This window comes from Megalobrama amblycephala, linkage group LG10 (genome assembly GCF_018812025.1).
Source record: "Megalobrama amblycephala isolate DHTTF-2021 linkage group LG10, ASM1881202v1, whole genome shotgun sequence".
NCBI classification, from domain to species: Eukaryota; Metazoa; Chordata; class Actinopteri; order Cypriniformes; family Xenocyprididae; genus Megalobrama; species Megalobrama amblycephala.
In genome coordinates this window covers 25,985,139-26,005,639 of record NC_063053.1, presented here as the reverse complement: position 1 = coordinate 26,005,639, position 20,501 = coordinate 25,985,139, and the positions used below count along the sequence as shown (strand labels likewise).

General features: G+C 37.8%; 1 protein-coding gene across 1 annotated transcript; it reads right to left on the bottom strand.

The window, feature by feature from the left end:
- Positions 1 to 2,159: 2,159 nt before the first annotated feature.
- slc25a28 (solute carrier family 25 member 28) lies at positions 2,160 to 17,399 on the bottom strand. Its single transcript, XM_048205581.1, has 4 exons — positions 16,906 to 17,399; positions 9,650 to 9,878; positions 5,950 to 6,006; positions 2,160 to 3,807 (listed from the first exon to the last, which is right to left on the bottom strand). The coding sequence occupies exons 1-4, from the start codon at positions 17,269 to 17,271 to the stop codon at positions 3,269 to 3,271; spliced, it is 1,191 nt and encodes a 396-aa protein (XP_048061538.1). The 5' UTR covers positions 17,272 to 17,399; the 3' UTR covers positions 2,160 to 3,268.
- Positions 17,400 to 20,501: the final 3,102 nt, after the last annotated feature.

Here is a 20,501-nt window from a genome sequence, read left to right as displayed (position 1 = left end):
ACATTAGCATGCAGGTAAAGTGAGAGCTCCTTCATGTACACCCCTGGCAATTGTTCGGAAACTTGAAGTCAAAGGTCACATGTGCACCTGCATCTTAGACCAAACACTGAACTTGCCACCAACAGAGATCTTTCAACTCTTACGGCTTAGAGGCGCTGCTCCTTCATTCCCGAGGACACCGGCAGAGGAATTCCACAATCCACACAGAGGAAATTTGGCAAAGTCATGTATCTAAATATACTAGATAGCTTTTTAGAAGGTAATGACTAACGTATGAGCATCCAAGGTAGAAATCAACAAGTTAACACATGCAACAAGTCTCTCAATATGTGAGAGGGGAAAAATAAAGTACCCATGTACATGTACAGTAATGTACTTACAATGGAAATCAATGGTACAAACCGTTCCAGAAGATTTAAATAGTATTCATGTATTAAGCAGTTGTCAGTTTTTCAATAAAAATTAGATATTTGAGAAATCGGATTTAAGTACTGGAACTACTGTTCTAGGTGGATGTGTTACCATTTTAATCACTGTGGATGGATGTTTCTTAATATTAACCATAGTTTTATGGTGATATATATTATACACACACACACACACACTATATTGCCAAAAGTTTTGGGACGCCTGCCTTTATGTGCACATTAACTTTAATGACATCCCATTCTTAATCCATACGGTTTAATATGGAGTTGGTCCACCCTTTGCAGCTATAACAGCTTCAGCTATTCTGGGAAGGCTTTTCACAAGGTTTAGGAGTGTGTTTATGGGAATTTTTGACCATTCTTCTAGATGCGCATTTGTGAGGTCAGGCAGTGATGTTGGTGAGAAGGCCTGGCTCACAGTCTCTGCTCTAATTCATCCCAAAGGTGTTCTATCGGGTTGACGTCAGGACTCAGTGTAGACCAATCAGGTTCCTCCGCACCAAACTCGCTCATCCAGGTCTTTATGGACCTTGCTTTGTGCACTGGTGCGCAGTCATGTTGGAACAGGAAGGGGCCATCCCCAAACTGTTCTCACAAAGTTGGGAGCATAAAATTGTCCAAAATGTCTTGGTTCCTTTCACTGGAACTAAGGGGCCAAGCCCAACCCCTGAAAAACAACTCCACACCATAATTCCCCCTCCACCAAACTTTACACTTGGCACAATGCAGAAAGGCAAGTACCGTTCTCCTGGCAACCGCCAAACCCAGACTCGACCATCGGATTGCCAGACAGAAAAGCGTGATTCGTCACTCCAGAGAACACGTCTCCACTGCTCGAGTGTCCGGTGGCGGTGTGCTTTACACCACTGCATCCAACGTTTTGCATTGCACTTGGTGATGTAAGGCTTGGATGCAGCTGCTCGGCCATGGAAATCCATTCCATGAAGCTCTCTACGCACTGCTCTTGAGCTAATCTGAAGGCCACATGAAAGTTGGAGATCTGTAGCTATTGACTCTGCAGAAAGTTGGTGACTTCTGCGCACTGTGTGCCTCAGCATGCGTTGACCCCGCTCTGTGATTTTACGTGGCCTACCACTTCCTGGCTGAGTTACTGTTGTTCCCAATTGCTTACACTTCATTATGATACCACTAACAGTTGACCGTGGAATATTTAGTAGTGAGGAAATTTCACGAATGGACTTATTGCACAGGTAGCAACCTATCACGGCACCACGCTTGAATTCACTGAGCTCCTGAGAGCGACCTATTCATTCATAAATGTTTGTAGAAGCAGTCTACATGCCTAGGTGCTTGATTTTATACACCTTTTTGGCCATGGAAGTGATTGGAACACCTGAATTCAATGATTTGGAGGGGGGTATATATATATATATATATATATATATATATATATATATATATATATATATATATATATATATATATATATATATATCTCTGAAGGATCTTGTGACACTGAAGACTGGAGCAATGATGCTGAAAATTCAATAATTTTTTCAGAATATTATTTATACTGAATTTTTCATCCAATAAATGGAGTCTCATTGAGCATAAGAGACTTTAAAAAACAAAAACCAACCCCAAACTTTTTAAATTATATAGTGTGTGAACTCTTTCTTTTAACAAAACCAGTAAAGGAAACATGTTAACCCACATCATTTCCAAATTTAAATTACAGTTTACAAATAAATAATTGAAATCACAGAGACATCAGCTTATGCAAGCCAGGGAAATTCCTGCACTGCTAATTTATTGAAAGCTGAGGAACAAAAAGGAACAGGGCAGTCAGATTTCAGTCAATAAAACTCTATACGTGTTCAACTGCCAGGTGTGTTTCAGCTGAAACTCTCAAACACAAGAGCTCAAATTTAGTTAAGAGCAAACCAAAATACATTCCAATGTCCATCAAGAAATAACTCAAACCAATTCATATTCATTTAATTACTCAGAATGACCTCAACAGATAATGAATCTGAATGACACTCACTGAATGATAAATGACACTCAGGTCATGTGATCTGCATGTGTAAGGCATTGTTGAATGGATAATACTAATGCTGGCCAGAAAGGACTGGGTGTTTTCTAAAGCTGTTATACACAATCTATGTGGCATCCCCTAGAGACCTCAAAACTATTTCTAGAAGTTGTGGAGGGGCATTGATCTCCACCTGAATTTTTGGATCAACTGCAGGAACATTTCCCACAAGTGCTGACGAAATGCCGCCGCCAAATTCTACAAAAATACCTCTAACATATATATCTTTCATTATCTCTGAGTGCTATTCAGCCAGAGAAGGCAATAAATTACTGTACAGGTCTATATTCTGCCATAAACTGATTTAAATGACATTTAAAATCCCAATTTGAACGTACAGATATGTCTTCAATTGTGCGTATTGATTTTGGCTGGGTATATAAAAAGTTGTTTCAGGTTTGCTCTTCTTGGGTAATGTTTAGATGAAAAAAGGAATTGGAGAAGTCTAGAGGCTCTAACGCCCACCCACACATTTAAAGGGCCGCCCCCCTCATCAGCATATAAAGTCTGGAGAGGCCGCTGATGCCCTCTTGTGGGACTCACAAAGATGTTTTTTTTGGGCTGAGTGCACAAAAACTTGAGCCTTCACAGTGAAAACTTAGGTCATGATTATTAGCTAAATTATACAGGAAAGTATTAAATGCTGACTGAAAGGAAGTAAACAGACATGAGTGTTTGGACTCTATATGTGCGTATCATTTATTAAGTCAGTCCATTTGCAGCTTCAGTGCTTAATCTGGTTGGTTATGCGAGAGAAAGCCAAGGTCTTGCCATCAACGAGCAGCTACTTCTCTCCGTCTCTCTGGATCCTGCGCTTCTCGTGCTGGTGTTTGGTGATAATGTACTTGAAGAACTCGTAGACAGACCAGCTGATGGCAGTAGAGGGCATCTGGTATATGACCCTAGCCTGAACGCCTTTGAAGTAAGCAGGCAGGCCGCCAAGCCTATAGACAGTCCGGAAGGCATGGCCGAGGCCTGAGATGTGTCTTCCGCTCTGGCTGAGAGAATCGAGAGCCAGAGACTCCTGCGTGTTCAGCAGCGTCTTGCAAACGTCCAGTGGTGTTGTGGCGGCGGCGGCGATGGCACCCGCCAGCGCGCCCGACACCATGTGGGAGGAGGGGTTGTATTGTCTTTGGGGGTTCAACAGCTCTTGCAGGTATTCGTAGGTCATGAAGTGCAATGCCTGGAACGGCACATTCATGGTGAGCTGCGTAGTGTAGCTGCGATAAAAGGCCAACACCCCCTCCCGCTGCCACACGCAGCGCATACAGTCCAGAACGCCACGGTATGGCGAGTTATACATCTGCATCCTCTGCTTCACCACTGAACAAGGGAGGTCATCGCAGTCAGTCAGACAGGAAACAAAAGAGGACAGGAAGGGAAACATTAATCAAGTGCAAGAAGTCATGACTGAAATACAGTAGGCCCATCAAAGCAGAAATGTCTGTTTCATCCGGACGTGAGCGGATCAAACAAGCCTCCTGTCTGACCTACAGTCAAGCGGTCTGCAGGGAACAGACGAGGCGAAGGAGAGCAGGTGTCTACGCAAGGTCTCAGTCTGGCACCTGCGCTGATTAACCTTGAGCCTCAAGAGCGCAGACACAGACACTGCTGTCTGACTGAGACACTCGGGCCACTGGGGGATTTCGGCTAATGCTACTGTTTCAACAACGCACAGCTGTTAATTAGAGCAAGGCCAATATGCTCCCACAAGGCTGTCTTTTGGAAATGTTTTTTTTTTTTTTTTTTTTTTTTTTTTAAGAGAGTGAAATCAGATCTTTTCTGCCACCTTCTGGCTGGGAGTGCACTACCAGTGAACTACCGGACCAAGGGAGTCAAGGATTGCTGTTCAATTTGTGCATTATTTGGGCCATCAATTGATCATCAAAATAGTTAGCTGCAGTCCTACTAATTATAGCACAGGCCAGTTAGCTACATCATAGGGCTGGACGATTATGGCCTAAAATCAAAACCTTGATTAATTGAACATTTTACCACGATTACGATTAATGAATGATTATTTTGTTTCCGTTTTGTTTTTTTTGCCCTCATAGTTCACTTAAAATGTTTGTACTGTAAATATGCTTGACTATTAAAGGTGGGATATTTTTTCCTATTGAAAAAGTGATCTGACATAACAGCTCACTTTCAGCAGTTATTTTATCTATGGTTCGTAATATTTCTTACAGATTTCTGCTCGTTGTAAATCATTTAAAGATAAATTAGCACAGTACCATTATGTAATGAGAGCGACGCATGTGTGAATTAGTCAAACCATCTCTGTATTAATTGTGAAGCTGTGGGTTGTAAATAGTTACTTCAAAAGTAGTAGTTTCTAAGCTATTTTGATAAATAAATTGATGAATTGATAAATCACAGCACAGGACTTTTTTTTTTTTCCCTACCATGGTATGTGCCCCAAAATATGGAAGCTTGTGTCCGCCACTAAATAAAAAAATAAAGTTAATTTCGACTTTTTATCTCAATTTTTTTTCCCTCGCAATTGTCAGAATTGAGTGTTATAAAGTCAGAATTGCATGTTATAAACCTGCAAAAGTTCGCAATTCTGACATTTTTTCTTGCAACTGCAAATTATTTCACACAATTCTGACTTTATATCTCACTTTTTTTCTCAAAATCGTGAGTTATAAATTCAGAATTGCATGATATAAACTCGCAATTGCAAGTTATGAAGTCAGTCTTTTTTTACACCTTACAAATGGACAATATAACACGCAATTGCGAGTTTATATCTCACAGTTCTGACTTTATAACTCAATTCTGAGAAATCAGAATTGTGAGATAAAAAGTCGCATTTACCTTTTTTATTTTTTATTTCGTGGAAACAAGGAAAGGAAACAAGCTTCCATACCAAAAAATGTTATTGCCATGATATTAAATAAATCCAACATATCCAAATAAAAATAAAAAAAAAGAGTGTCCATAAGTAAAAAAATAAAGTGTCCATGTAAACTAAATACAGATGCAAAGTAGAATAAAGATACTACCATTCAAAAGTTTGGGGTCAGTAAAACTTTTAAATGTTTTTGAAATTATCTTAAAAGTATGCCCATCAAGGCTGCATTTGCATTGACTATTAAAGGTTGTTTACAATGTTTACAAGGATCCTCGCCAAGAAGGGCATTTTGATATAATTTTGCGTGAACTGGATGCTTTGGATGTGTGCGCACACAAAACTTCTCAAACAGTGAGTAGAATCGAGTTCTCTTTCGCATCTTCTTGCACTTGAATATTTAAATTCGCAAGGCTTAAAAATGTGCAAAAGATAAACTTTGTAACATTATAAATGTCTTTAGTGTCACCTTTGATCAATTTAATGCATCTCTGCTGAATAAAAGTACATCAAAAAAAAAAAAAAAAAAAATCACTTACTGACCTTAAACTTTTGAATGGTAGTGTATATTAAAATCTTTTTATAGGAATTCAAGATTAAAACAAATATACCTTCAGCTGGATTCATGGCAGCATCATGAAGCAATGTGGCAACACATCCAGCGGCCCCTGTAACACAGACCCTCAGACATTAGCACCAAAATTAGGGCATGAAAACAGTGGACAGTCACCAGAATCAAAATACAACAATCAGATATACAGATGGATCAGATCACAGTTAAACAAAAACGGTTTAAAAACCTGAACAGCCACCAAATACCCCCTATGATTTAACAGAGAGATTAGGGATTAACTGGATAAACTCTGGGGAATGTGGAGTCAGGAGAGAAAGAGTCTTTTGTTCAGGATACTGGCATTTACTTCACTCATTGTGTCTGTTTTTTTACAGTAAAAAGCAAAAACTGCTGCTGCTGCTTTCTGCAAATACATCAAAATACAGAGATGCTAACAGGACATGAGGCATTTGCCTGCAAACCATGATCCAAAAAACAAAAAAGTATCTTGATGTCAAATATTATTTTCATCCTTTATCTGTGTATTCTACTGGTAAACGGTAATATGCCAGCAGTTACTTACCACCCTTTCACCCTGACCTGGAGGAAAGAGAAAGAAAAGAGACACTACACAGCAACACCAACAATGACTTTTACCATGAACTCTGAAGTGTTGAGTCTAAGGCCGAGATTTACTAACAGCTTGCGCCAGCACAAACCCTCTTTTGCTGTTAAAAAAACTACTGTCAGGATTTACTAAACACATGCTGTGAGAAATTAGCAATGAAAAGGCGTGGGCACAGTTACACTTGCGCTTGACCTTAATGCATATGCATTTGTAGGAGTTTCCATATTAGACAGTTAAATTTATGGGCAGAGTGCATTTAAAAGAATCATGCAACAAGATTTGCTAAGATTTACGGAAGTCAATTTACTGGTATTTTTGCCATTATTCACTGCCCCAAAAAAAAGCCCAAAAATTTAAACGGTCATCATTTACTCACCCTCTTATCTTTTCAAACCCATAAGACTTTCGTTCATCTTAAAATAGAAATGAAGATATTTTAAATGAAATCTGAGAGATTTCTCTCCCTCCATTGACAGTCTGTGCAACTACCACATAGAGAGATCAAAACTAATCCATATGAAGTGTGGGGTTTAGTCCAAATTTTCTGAAGAGACACGATCGCTTTATATAATGAACAGATTTAATTTAGGCTTTTATTCACATATAAACATTCATCAACTCACACAACAATTATGGTAAACGGAAGCTCAAGCATGCTTGCTTGACGTGCGAGAACCAGTGAGGTTCATTCTTGTGTGTTACGCAGCACGTTTGAGCTTCCACAAGAACCAATGAGGTTTGTTCTCGCATGTCAAATAGGTTCGTTTGAGCTTCTGTTTATGTTCACTGATCATTGTTTATATGTGAATAAAAACCTAAATTCAATCTGTTCATCATATAAAGTGATCGAATCTCTTCAGAAAATGTGCACTAAACCGCTCGATTCACAAAGATTAGTTTTACGATCTATTTATGAACTTTTAGAAGCGACAAAGCGTTAAGACGCGTTTCCACCACAGGAACTTTCCCCAGGGTCTAGGGACTTTGGGGTGGTACTCGGTATGTTTCGACGGCAGAAACCAGGGTCTAAATGAAGTTCCGGGTAAAAAATTTCCCCCTCAGAAAGTCCCTGCTCTCGAGGTAGTACTTTTTCAAATTTCATGAACTTTCGGGGGTGGGACTTGGGCGCTGAACATGCTGATTGGTTGAGTTCACACAGCATTTTGTTTGGTTAACTTCACGCAGCATTTTATTTCAACCACCATTTTTAAATGTCTGTTGTGGTGCGCGCAGTGCAGAGTTGTTTGCTATTCGAATCAACAATGGAATTTAAAAAATATGACCAATGGACCAATGGAGAGGTTCAGGCTTTATTAAGCTTATATGTGGAGGACAAAATCCAGCAGGAACTAGAAAGTTGCACACAGTCCTACTTCACCGGACTAATCTTCACAGTACTTTAGACTGCAATGGAAACTCAGATAGCAACAGGTCTGTGGGAAAAAAGTTCCTGGGACAAATTTTTCCAGGTAATTTCGGTGGAAGGCGGCTTTAGTTGCGTGGACTGTAAGTGACGGGATGGAAATCTCTTTGATGTCATTTAAAATTTCTTAATTTGTATTTCGAAGATGAACGAAACACGAGAATGAGTAATTGATGACATTTTTTTTTTTCATTTTTGAAAACTAACCCTTTAATTGCACCCGCATGTTAATTTGCCGTTTAGTAAATCTGGCCCCAAGGATGCTTTCACACTTGGTTCGATTGCCTGGTCCAAACCAGAGGTTGATTACTCCCCCCTCCCCCGATGGATTGTGTTCGCATTACATTATTTGGGTCCAAACCATGGTGCATTTGCATCATCAAAGGAGCAGCTGTTTACCCCTGTTGCTTAGTAACGACAATGCAGATGGCGGCAAAATGCAAAGCACTGCTCACCACGTTTATATTTTAGTTTTTGAACCTTTGGGCTTGTTTTTAAAGCATCAGCACATAACCACACTTGTGTCTATCTGCCGCGAATGTAGTGCAAATATTCTAAAGAATGCGTGAGTCCAGCAGAAATGAGATATTCATTCTCTGCTTGCAGTGCGTCAGTCAGGCTTGTCAGGAAAGTAAGTGAGATCACACCCAAACACACATAAAATTCGTTTTATCGAATCATACATCATCAATAGCGGTTAATTTCCAAGATTTAGTACAATTGCGCATTCATATCGGCAGCAAACCGTACCAGAGTTCACATGAACCGTACCCTAGACCACCCTTTTATTGCGGAGTCAGGTACGGTTCGAGGCTGTGCACCCGAGTTCAGAAAACAGCATTCACATCATCCAAATGACCCGAACTCTGATGTCACTTGAACCCAAGTGCTAGTGTGAAAGCACCCTAAGTCTAAATACCAATTACAACACAATTTGACAAATGCAATAATAAAATATAAATCCATCACTTATCAACAACCCAGTATTCCATAACTCTGTATATAAAAGCTTAAATTAGATCATATGGACATTCAGGTAGGTCTGTTTAGACTGTCTAGTACCATTACATTAGGTCTAGCTTTTAAGGTAATTCCAATAAAGCTAATTAGTTACTTGGCTTATATGGTAAACATTGAGCATTAGAAATGCTGTTCAGATCAGTTTTTCCTAAAGTTTTGCATTACATTGCATTGGCACAGATTTGTCAGACTAATGATTCTACATGATGGTAAATCAAAATTATAAAAATCAAAAATAACAATTTAAGCAATTAAAAATATTATCCATAGCATGTTCAAAGATTAACTACCCATGTGATCTCCTCTTATATTTATATCTGCTGTCGTGATACCGGAGAGCGCCATTTTTGGATTTGACATCACTAGAAAGATATTTTAAAGAGATCAACTGAGAAGACACAGGCAGATGTTTGAGAAACACCTGATTCATACAAAAACAGCCAAATAACTTGCTCCAGAATGTTGTCCATTGCTGAACTTCAGTTACTCTTGACACTACCAACGTGTCTAATATGTTAATAGTTAATTTGAAAAGGCAAAAAAGAACTTTTTTAGATCTCAACTTAAAAAGACATTTACTGATTGACCTATGTAGAAATTCATGCTAACTAACAATCTACTCCGCACTGAATTGTGGGTGTGCTGTGAGAGGAAATCAGCAGTGCTGATGGGCAGGAAAACTGGTACCGTTCGCCAAATGACTGTTTGCTCCTGGATGGATGATATCACTGAGGACCTTTTTCAACCTTTCGTAACAGGCGAAGTAAAGTGCGTGGGCAGGCCCCGCCCCTACAGCTGTAACATTCAGGCCCCTGATTGGCCTCCAGATTCCCTCTGTCCTCACAATTTGCCGCAAAGCGTCCATCACATTACGGTAGCGGGCAGCTGGCTCTGGCTGAAGGCTCTGCATGCGTGTCTGCAACAAAGAACAATTGTTTAAACTTACAAGCTCCCAGTATGTAGATTAAAGTATTAGTATAAATACAGGTATTAAAAACAGATTTTTAATTCAGGCCTGCTGATATTTTCATTGGTCCATGCAAAGAAAAGCCAAATTATATTTTTAGCAAATTATTTTTATATTTTTTATTGAAAATGATCTTTTGATTTTTAAATAAAACAAAAAACAAATAACTTACAACAAATGATCTATATATTTAATCTGCAAAATTAGTTGGAATACATCTATAAATTTACAATCCAATGTAGGATGGAAAACTAGTGAATTTCTCATTCGTTTCAACCCATTTTGATGCTTCCAAGACTATCACAAGTCATTCTCACAATTACAGCAAAACTTATGTTAGCCAGCTACAAAATACTACCTTGCTGACATTTAAATCAGCAGGATTTGCAACAATATTTATGTTTTTTTATTCTAAATTTTTCAGTATTTTTTCATAAATACTTTTACTTTTATTGGGGGGAGGGGGAATATCCCCCCTCGGTTGATATCGAGAATAGTCATGACCTTTCTCCCTTCTATCGATGGGCCCTGGGGGTGTGTCCCCAAATTTATTGATTTATTTTTAATTTATTATCTTAGGCCCGCAAAAAAAGTGATTTCAATGCAACGCGCACACACACACACAAAAAATGCGTTAAATTAAGTAAGTGTGAGTATTTATGATGTTTACAATTAAAGTAAATCAACTTAAATATGTAGACCATAAAAATAAAGCAAACATGACTGAATAAAGCCTTGCAAACAATGCATCACATTGCCAAGTCATTGGATCTGTAGACCAGAACTGAAGTTTGTAGCAATAAGGTCACACAGGGACTTAATCTAAACACCTAATCCTCTTTTCCTACAACGCTACTGTGTCACCTGATGTACATGAGAAACGTGGATACAATTCAGTGCCTGGCTTGGCGGCCTAAACAGAAACATGGCTTTCAACAGGGGGGAAAAAATGTATGAAGCCTGAGCCAGTAATGTACTTGGTAGTACAACATGTTAAATAGGTTTAATTTGTGGCCTTGAACCAACTGAACCTTGAAACAACTTTAAACTACCAAAAAAGCCATTTTTGAACTGACATGGTCAGACTTAGAGTAGCTGAAAAAGTTCAGAACAGCAGCTGCAATAGGGTGAAATTTGAGATGGCAGCTGTGGTTGCATGAGTAATATTATTCCTGTAAGGAAACAGTACTTCCATAAAAGGCCAGGGAAATAATTATTTCCCAATAAATGTGTGTAAATCATGTCTAATCATGAGGAACTGCAACTTTCAACAGGAAGTTCCAAGATTTCTCTTAAAATGCTCAGGATTTCACAATAGACCAAGGTACAGAGGCTTGATCTGTAACAGTGCAAATCAGACAAGAGATCTTGAAATTATTAAGAAACAGCATTAAGAGATTAAAGTATCCATCTTCAACAAAGAGTTTCCTTCCATAACTTTTTTTAGTAATTTGAGATTACTGGATAATTTTTTGAAAGAAAAATGTAAAAATGTTTTATATTTTTGTAGCTGAGCAGCATAAACAAAAAAAAATATTTTTTCACAACATTCAATAAACAAACCAACTTTCAAAAAAGGTGAATAAATAATATTTGTTTAGGAAAGTAGAATTTTACTGATTTGTAGTAATTTACCAATTACATCTACACTTTCCAATTATATATTATATATAGATATATTGTGCTGAAATTATTATTATTATTATTATTATTATTATTTATTCATTTATTTTTACAAATAAAGTCATGTCAATGATGGACTGAACAGGTGCTGTTCACGTTCTAAACTTTGTCCTGATTCTCTTCTCTAAACAGGGGCAATGTGCAGTGTGTGTTCAGTGATTTGAATTTAACCTTTGACTGAAGTGTACACAGAATCCCTCTACGTTTACCTTCTCTAATGACTCATACTGGTGTGAATAAACCTCAGCATGGAATTTACATGTTTTTGCAAAGAGACATGACCAAAAAAAAAAAAAAAAAAAAATCTAACAGGAAAATACTTTAACCAATTTTACTACTGATATATTTCGAAATTAAACAAGATATTCAACAGAAAATGTGTTGCAAACTTGATTTAAAAAACTGATACATTAAAAACTGACTGCACCATAATAAGTCATCGCTGACAGGTAGATGAAAAGGTGGAGAGAATTTTACATTTTTGTAAAATGTGTGGCAGTTGGAGCATTGTGGCATTCTGCATGGAAGTGTATGGAAATTTAACGGAAAAAAAAACCTAAATGTAGACTAGGGCAAAGTTAAAATATACAAAACAGATCTGTGCTTTCTAGATTCACAATGTGGACTGGCTAATTTAGTGGAGAACAGCTGTAACAGACGTGATAAAGTGTCTTTGTCTCTAAAGAACCCTTCACTTCATCCTGACAAAAGCAGCTGAACACTCAAACAGTACTTCATCAGTTTGCCAAAGGAATCCTGATCAGTGCATTCACAGACTCACTTAGGCTACATTCAGACTGCAGGTAAATGTGGCCCAAATACGATTTATTTATTTATTTACTGCTCATATGTGACTCAGATCTGTTTTTCTCATGTCATTGTGAACAGCACAACCCACATGCAACCTGATCTAATCAATTCTGATTTGGGCCACTTCCATATGGCTGTTCACACTGTCAGTCCAAATTTGATTATTCGTGTATCATACTGGAATCTGATCTAAATTATTGACTGTCCACACTGTGTATTGCAACTGTTCAGATCTGATTTGCGTATCCCAGGGCACCCTTTTCGTTGTCTAGAATATCTGCATTGGTTTCTATGGCAATGACGTTGCGTTAGTAGGTATACACCAAAAACAACAAAGAGCAGCAACATGGAGGGGTTTGTAATACAGATGTTATCTTGTTTACAACATGACAATGTGTAGCCACCACGCTGGACTACTACGTCTTCTGAGGCAGCGGCAGAAAGGTAGCAGTCTTGTATGTGCGGCTTTATTCTGTGCTGTCATCTCTGCCCATGTAAAAATTCAACATGTCTCCATTATATTGTCATTTTCTGTTTGACCGTCACTTTGCAACAACACAACCTTGTTTCTGCAGCAACAGCATGTTTCCTATAACTATGTCTGACACGTTTACAACTTTATGTGGCGTAATAAATTTACATAAACCATGCAAAATCCGATTAGAGTGGTCAGACTGAAACGGATTTCCAGAAATGCAATGTGAATGGGATTTCAAACCACATATGAATGTAGCTCAAAACGGATTAATAAATATCCCATTTCATGTGATTTTATTGCCGTTCACACTTGCTAAACATGACCGGATTCCAATCGGATATACAGAAAAATTGGATTTGGACTGACAGTCTGAATGAGACTTTAGTGGTCCTAAATTCGATAGAGGTCAGATATTTTGCAATGCGACCTCAGTCTGAACTAGTGATCGACCGATATTGATTTTTTATAACCGATACCGATTATTTGCATGTTTATGTACCCGATAACCGATATGCAGAACCGATATTTATTTACTGTTATACTTCTGTTTTTGACAATTATTACAACACAAATGAGCTGAACAAACCATTTTATTTATAACAATCACTCCCTCCTTGCATACAAAAAAAAAAAAAAAAAAAAACTTTACTGAATAATATTAGCTGGAATATATAACATTGTCAGGAAAGTAACAAACAAAACAGCATACATCATTGCATTTTCCAACTAGTGTTATTAATTATTATGTTTTGTCGGTCTAGATCATGAAATGCTTTCTGACAAAGTGCTGTAACTTATCTATGCATTTACACAAAACTATAAATTGGGCTACTCAACCGCGATCGCGTGTGGAGATACTAAATTTCCACAGAGCTGCATTTATTTAGATTTGTATTAACTAAATAATGGTTATGTAGTAAATCAAATGATTATATAATCTAATAAAGTTAAACAGCACTTGTCAGTTGGCATTTTATGATCTAAATTTATTCTAACGTTAAATCATGAAATGCCAGCTGACAAAGTGCTGTTTGACTATAACTTAATCAACCGCGATCGCGCATGGAGATAATAAATAATTAATTTCCACAAGAGGGTAGGCTATATTTATATGTGTATTAGCGAAATAATTGTTATGTAGTAAATGATAATATAATCTAGGGTGTTTAAACAAGATAATCTTGTCAAAAGTTTCATTCAGTGGCCGTGCTTAAGCCTCCTGATCATCCGTCAGTTGCTAAGCAATATGAACGAACTTTTTCTTCTAGACTAATGGTGAGCAAATACAACAGATAGAGAATTAAATTCAGCGCTTTTATTTTCAACATGCACTCATTCACGTCTGTTTTATTTAATTCATGTAAAGTTACGTCTTTATTGGGGCAGGACATGACGAATTACACTACGTGACTCAATGAGTTCGTCTCAATTGTTTAGAAACAAGCTGCATAAATTAACTATATCAGGAATTTATGTCTCAGATCTCATTTGTGCATGTCTGTTATGTTAAATAAAGTTGATTAATTAAAGCAAACCAAGTAGAACATATACTTTACCTGTGCACTGAGTTGTTGACTGATCTCCTCAGACGGAGGAAGTCTCAAAACGGCCACAAGATGGCGCCGTAAATCGGCGAATCCGATATTACAAAACCGATACCCGATTATGGAAAAATGCTTAAATATCGGGAAAAATATCGGTAAACCGATACATCGGTCGATCACTAGTCTGAACAGAATTCATGCGACTTTTATGTCACTCTAGATCAACATTCAGCACAATTCTGCGCTCATGGGAGTCAGATTTTACATACCTGAAGTTATCAGGACAGTTGCAAAAGGTAGTCAGTGGAAGAACAGTGATATATCAGAACTCATAAGTATTACAGGGACAGCTCTATATAAGCAAAATGTGAGGGTTCATATCATAAACGTTTAAAAACTCTGCTCTCTTTTTCGCATCCTCATCTTTTGTTTTTTATATTGCCTGCACACAAATTTGCTGGTTTCTGCGGCAGATCAGAATCAGATAAATAAACGTGTGATAGCTTACTTTAATGACCTCTGTGTTTACTTCCGTATAACAGTGTGCTGCATGATGTCTCTTAATCATTCTTTTGTGCATGTGAAATCTGATATTGGCCACATTTAAAACAACAATGTGAACAGTGACAAAAAAAAAAAAATCAGATCTGAGCAATAAATCAGAATTCATCACTAAAGCTCGCAGTGTGAACTTGACAGTGACAGTGTCCTGTTTAGGGAAATAATGGTATTGGAGTAGGAATTAGGGCTGGGAATTGACACAAATTTCACGGTTTGATTCGATTCAATTTTGATTCACAAGCTTGTGCTTCAACTCAATTCTGATTTCAATTCAATTTGATATTGAGTCATTTGGATATACAGCAGGTACAGTAAAGATAATCTCTCTCAAATAATGCTGTAAACTATCCAGGGAACCCTGTCAGTTGGTACTATAATATTACTATAATATTAAAGGTTCAAATTAATTGATTTGTATACAACATTTAAATTACATATAAGAAGCTTTTCTTCATAATAATGTTATAATAAAATATACTTTTAATGACATAATTATGTTTCTGCTCTAATTTGTGTTTTTTAATATAAACATGGTGGCTGTCTTACAAAACTTTTCATGATGTATTTATTCAAACTTATTTTATATACTGAGAAACAAGTAAAAATATAATGAATATATAATAGAGTGCTTATAATCACTTTTCTATCTGTCTATCGAGTGAGGTAAATGTAAAGTCACATGACATTGTGTACACTTACACATATTGATTGACGTCTTTCCGCGGTTGAATGACTGATTGAGCGATTACACAAGACATGATACGGATTTCAGTAAGCTGTAATGTTTCTTTCAACATACCTTCTGATGTTCATTTAGTTTCATTTCATGTAGTAATTAGTAGTAAAGAGGAAGAGATGATCAGTTCACATGCCACTTGAACTGATGTGTTACATCTGTCACGCCACATTAAAGAGTGCCACGCTCTATTTATTACTTGAATTTGGTAATAAATTTGACAGAATTTGAAAGCTGAGACTTTGCTTCATATCAAAAGTAACAAAGAATAAGGATTTCTGTGATGTGTTGAATGGGAGGCACGCTACAATGTTGTGTATGCTTATCAAATGAAAACAGCATACACTAAAGATTGATTCTTGGGATTTAAGAACTGATATTGGTTCATCAAAATAAGAATAGATTAAAATTGAGAAATGGATACTTTTAAACCCAGACGCATTCTTAGTATCTGTTTAGTTACAGAACTATAGCATATCATGGATCTGCTGTGGTGCATATATATGTATAAAAAAACATTACATATTATTTTAGTTACAGTAAACTTTCTATGGTAACCTTCAACTTAAAAGACAATTAATTCTAAACAGACTGCATTTGAACTGCGATGCGCATGCGCACTAGCCCGGAGCAGCGTCAACAAGGTCATGTGGTTTAGGAGCAGTGAAGCCACGTGTGACCTTCCAATCTCATGTTCATGTTTCATAATGACACCTCGCAGATAGACAGATACTACAAACACTCATAACCACAGGATGAAATCATATTACAACAACAAAAAACGAAGGAAGTTGCTGCAGGAATTACGTTACATGCTTGGGACTTTAGTTAGTCATTACCAGATTAGTCCAGAGACAGATCTTGTATGTTTGAGAGATTATAGGACTACAAATGATCACTACCATTAATAACCGCAAGGACGGTGAAGTGCAAAAGTTACATTTATATGTTAAAAAAATTAAAAAAAAAAAAAAAAAAAAATTAAAATAAAATATGAGAACGGAAGAGGGGAAATTATTGTCTGCAAAGTATGTAGACAGCAAATATACTGTCTGGAGTTCACACAAGGAAACTAATTCGACCTTGCCAGCTTGCTGGATCTTTCAAGGGCCTGCTGGTCACATCAGTCCTGTAATTTAATTCTTTATAAACTCATGTATTTACCTTCACACAATCAATAGGGAACATCAAGCAATGCTCCATGATTCCTGCCACTGCTCCTGCCAACATGTGCGTGCTGGTGGAGGCACCTTGGGGCAAACCCTCATAGTCCGGTTCCGATAAATCACTGGCCTCTTGGGAGCCATACAAATGTCCAACATGAAGCTCCGGTTCTCCTGCTATTCGAGGTGTCAAAGTGCCAACGAGACTTTCCGAAACACCCCAGAACCTGCCGCCGAGCCAGTGTATCTCCGCGCCCGCGGAAGCTCCAGCCACCGCGGCATCGCCGCCCGATGTGTCCGCTGTCATCCGCCGCCTGCGCACAAAACCATCCGCTTCCATTTGCAGCACCCCGTCCTTTAAAATCATGCGTCCCACGCCCGATGTTTACACGTTCAGTTCGGGCCTCTCCCGCCTGCGCACCGGGGAGAGGACGCGTCTCGTTCAGCGAGAACTGCGCAGCAGGAGGTGACCGACAGAACAGGCCGCGAGGGGAAACGGAAACGCCCTTTCCTCCAATCATTCTGCTCTTTGATTGGAGGAAACCGATGCCATTCAAAACAGAACGCGCGCAGTCGATACAGTGACATAACACAGCGTAACCAGGGTTGGGCAACAATACATCAACATTATATTTTAAAATAAAGTACCAGATGCCTTAATTTTAAGTGTATCAAAATAAACTACAAAATACAGCAGCCGCACCATGTATCACAATAAGCTACTGTATTTTAAAAATACTAAAAAATACTTTTACAAGGGAGCATGAAATGTCTTCGCAAACCATCAATCAGTTGGCCTATTTGATCTATCCCTTCACCATTACACTGACTTGATTAAGTAAACAATGTTTGATAGCAACAGCTTTTCTCCGTCCGAGTCAATAAATCTGACATATGCAACCAGTTAAAGGCACATGTAGGATTTTTAGATTAAAATATCCAAAAAACACTAGAACAATGTTATATATTTTGTTGACTTGTGTAGCTTACTTACACCATCACAAATGTTTCTAAGAATGTTTAAATCCAGAGAAATAAGCTATTTTAACCAGGACACACACCGTGCCCACGTGTCTCATCAATGACATCACACCCCCGGTTTCCGGTTTTATTTTGTCGAAACCATGGAAACACCAAAGAGGCTTTAGTATAGGCCTTAGTATATTATGTGTTTTATTAGACAGTTGAGCAACTGTTTGGGTACGTTCATTGACAGAAAACTCATCATGTTATACAGCTCAACACAGTAAGTCTTATTGTTTAAATCTCGTTTTCTTGATTTACAGCAAGTACCATGTTTTACCATGCCTAATATCGATCTAGATTACTGCATTTTGCAACAAGTGCTTCATAGCAGCTACCGAGCAAACGCAGAGAGTAGCATTATAATAACTTTCAACACACAAATGTATCTAATATGATAAACAGCGCTGCTTTACCCAACACACACTTGAGCAACAGAAGCGGAAGCGGCGACTGCGGCATAATAAAAGTTCAAAGATGCTCTCGTGGTGTGTGTTGTGCTCGTCTCTCATTAGCAATCGCTCCAGCGGCCTCGTTTAGCTCTCACAGCACTCAGCCCTGCTCTGCTTCATACTACAGTAACATTAATATTAACATCCATGAACATGATTTCTGCCTGAGTCTCATCCCGATTCTTTTCCACCGGCTGTAGACGTGAAGACAACACCTCCCATGATTCTGTGAAATCAAGGTGTCATCAAGCTTCGCCTTTGTTTTGAATGAGTGATCTTTGGAGGCGAAAATTTACATATTGTGGCTTTAACAGATCAAATATTCACATATCCCTGTGATCTCCCAGATTAAGGTTAGTTTTAAAGTAACCAACAGTTTAATGTTTGTGAATGACACATAATTATATCCTAATTTAGTTATTTGGTGTTTGGTAACGAAAGGCCTACTTTGCATCAGCAACACTGACTCAGTGACAAACAAGTCATTCATAAGAAGACAACTGACGGCACCTGTATTCATAGCAACTAGTTTCTAACTAATTAATCAGTTGATTTGTCAATCATAAATATAGGGGGCTGCTGCACGGTATAATAGTTTTCAAGAACATTATGTAAATTGGTATACTATTTAGCCTAGGCTATTAAAACGAACACCAAAACTTACATGAACTGTTAAAAGTTATAGCAATTTATGCAAAAGATTGATGAAAAGCTGACAGCCTGCAAGTTTCTTACCTTCATCACCTTCTTCCATATGGATCAATTTTCTATTCTGATCTCAACAAGTCTGGGCAACTACTGAGTAGGCACCAATCAGAGGCCGCAATGTTATGATGTCATCATGTAGACTTCTTACAAAGTATTTTACAGTATTTTAAAAATACAAAACACTGAAGTATTTTGATACAAAATACGAAGCCATTTTCATCAACCCTATCAAATACAAATTACAAAATACTATTTTGTATTTGAAATACGTATTTGAAATACATGTATCATAAATACTGCCCATACCTGAGCGTAACGTATATGATACAAGCAGCTAGGGACAGGAAGCTCGACTCATTTTCGCGAGTTGTTCCTTCTGGACAGTTTGTTTCAAAGAATCGCCTCAAAAACAATTCAGCTTGTGTTTCACGCCTTGACTTACTTGCTTTATCTCTCTCTGACGCACACACACACACACACACACACACACACACACACACACACACACACACACACACACACACAAACATGTTCTTCAAACATGACACAAATGTATATAATGACATGGGTATTACAACATAAACACGGTTTATGAGGACACTTCCTGGTAAACCAAATGGCTTAAAAATCAAACTAAATGGTGTTTTTTTTTTTAATTCAAAAAATGCAGACAGTTTTCTGTGATTCATTCCAAAAGTTCTTAATTTTAGATCACTCATTGGTTTTCTGCTGATTCATTGTTCAGACTGGTTGAATGAAAAGATTTGACTCACAAGAGCTGCACCCAGCTTCAGAAATGCAAGTGTCAGGTTAACTGAGGAATATAAATGAACTAATATTAACATAAACCAACTTAAGATGGTTTGCTGGTCCTAACCGTCTTTATTTTTATAGTTTTAGATGGGTTTTGGCATGAGACCAACTGATAATAATTGTTTTACCAGACTCAGAGACCAGCTTAAAGGGATAGTTCACCCAAAAATGAAAATTCTGTCATCATTTACTCACCCTCAAGCTGTTCCAAACCTGTATGAATTTCTCGCTTCTGTTGAACACAAAAGAAGATATTTTGAAGAATATGTTAACCAAACAGTTGATGGGCCCCATTGACTTCCATAGTAGTTTTTTTTTTTTTTTCTTTTCTTTTTCTTTTCCCTATACTGGAAGTCAGTGAGGCCCATCAACTGTCTGGTCACCATCAAAATATCTTCTTTTGCGTTCAGCAGAATAATTTGTCCGATCACAATTACACAATTTAGTGGCCAAGCACCGAAGGTTCATAAGCACCTATTGTATCCGTTAGAGTTCCTGTTCTTCTTCTTCTTATTATTATATGGCAGCCTATAGAACCATATGGTAAAGAGTTGTGAAATTTGCCACACAGATAGAGGACAATCTGAACATTAACCACATC

Excerpts from the sequence above, each read along its gene's own strand:
- slc25a28 (XM_048205581.1), bottom strand. The coding sequence starts at position 17,271 with ATGATTTTAAAGGACGGGGTGCTGCAAATGGAAGCGGATGGTTTTGTG. Across the intron at positions 9,879-16,905 it reads TCCCTATTGATTGTGTGAAG|ACACGCATGCAGAGCCTTCA; the intron begins GTAAATACATGA and ends TCTTTGTTGCAG. Across the intron at positions 3,808-5,949 it reads TGCCATGAATCCAGCTGAAG|TGGTGAAGCAGAGGATGCAG; the intron begins GTATATTTGTTT and ends TCCCTTGTTCAG.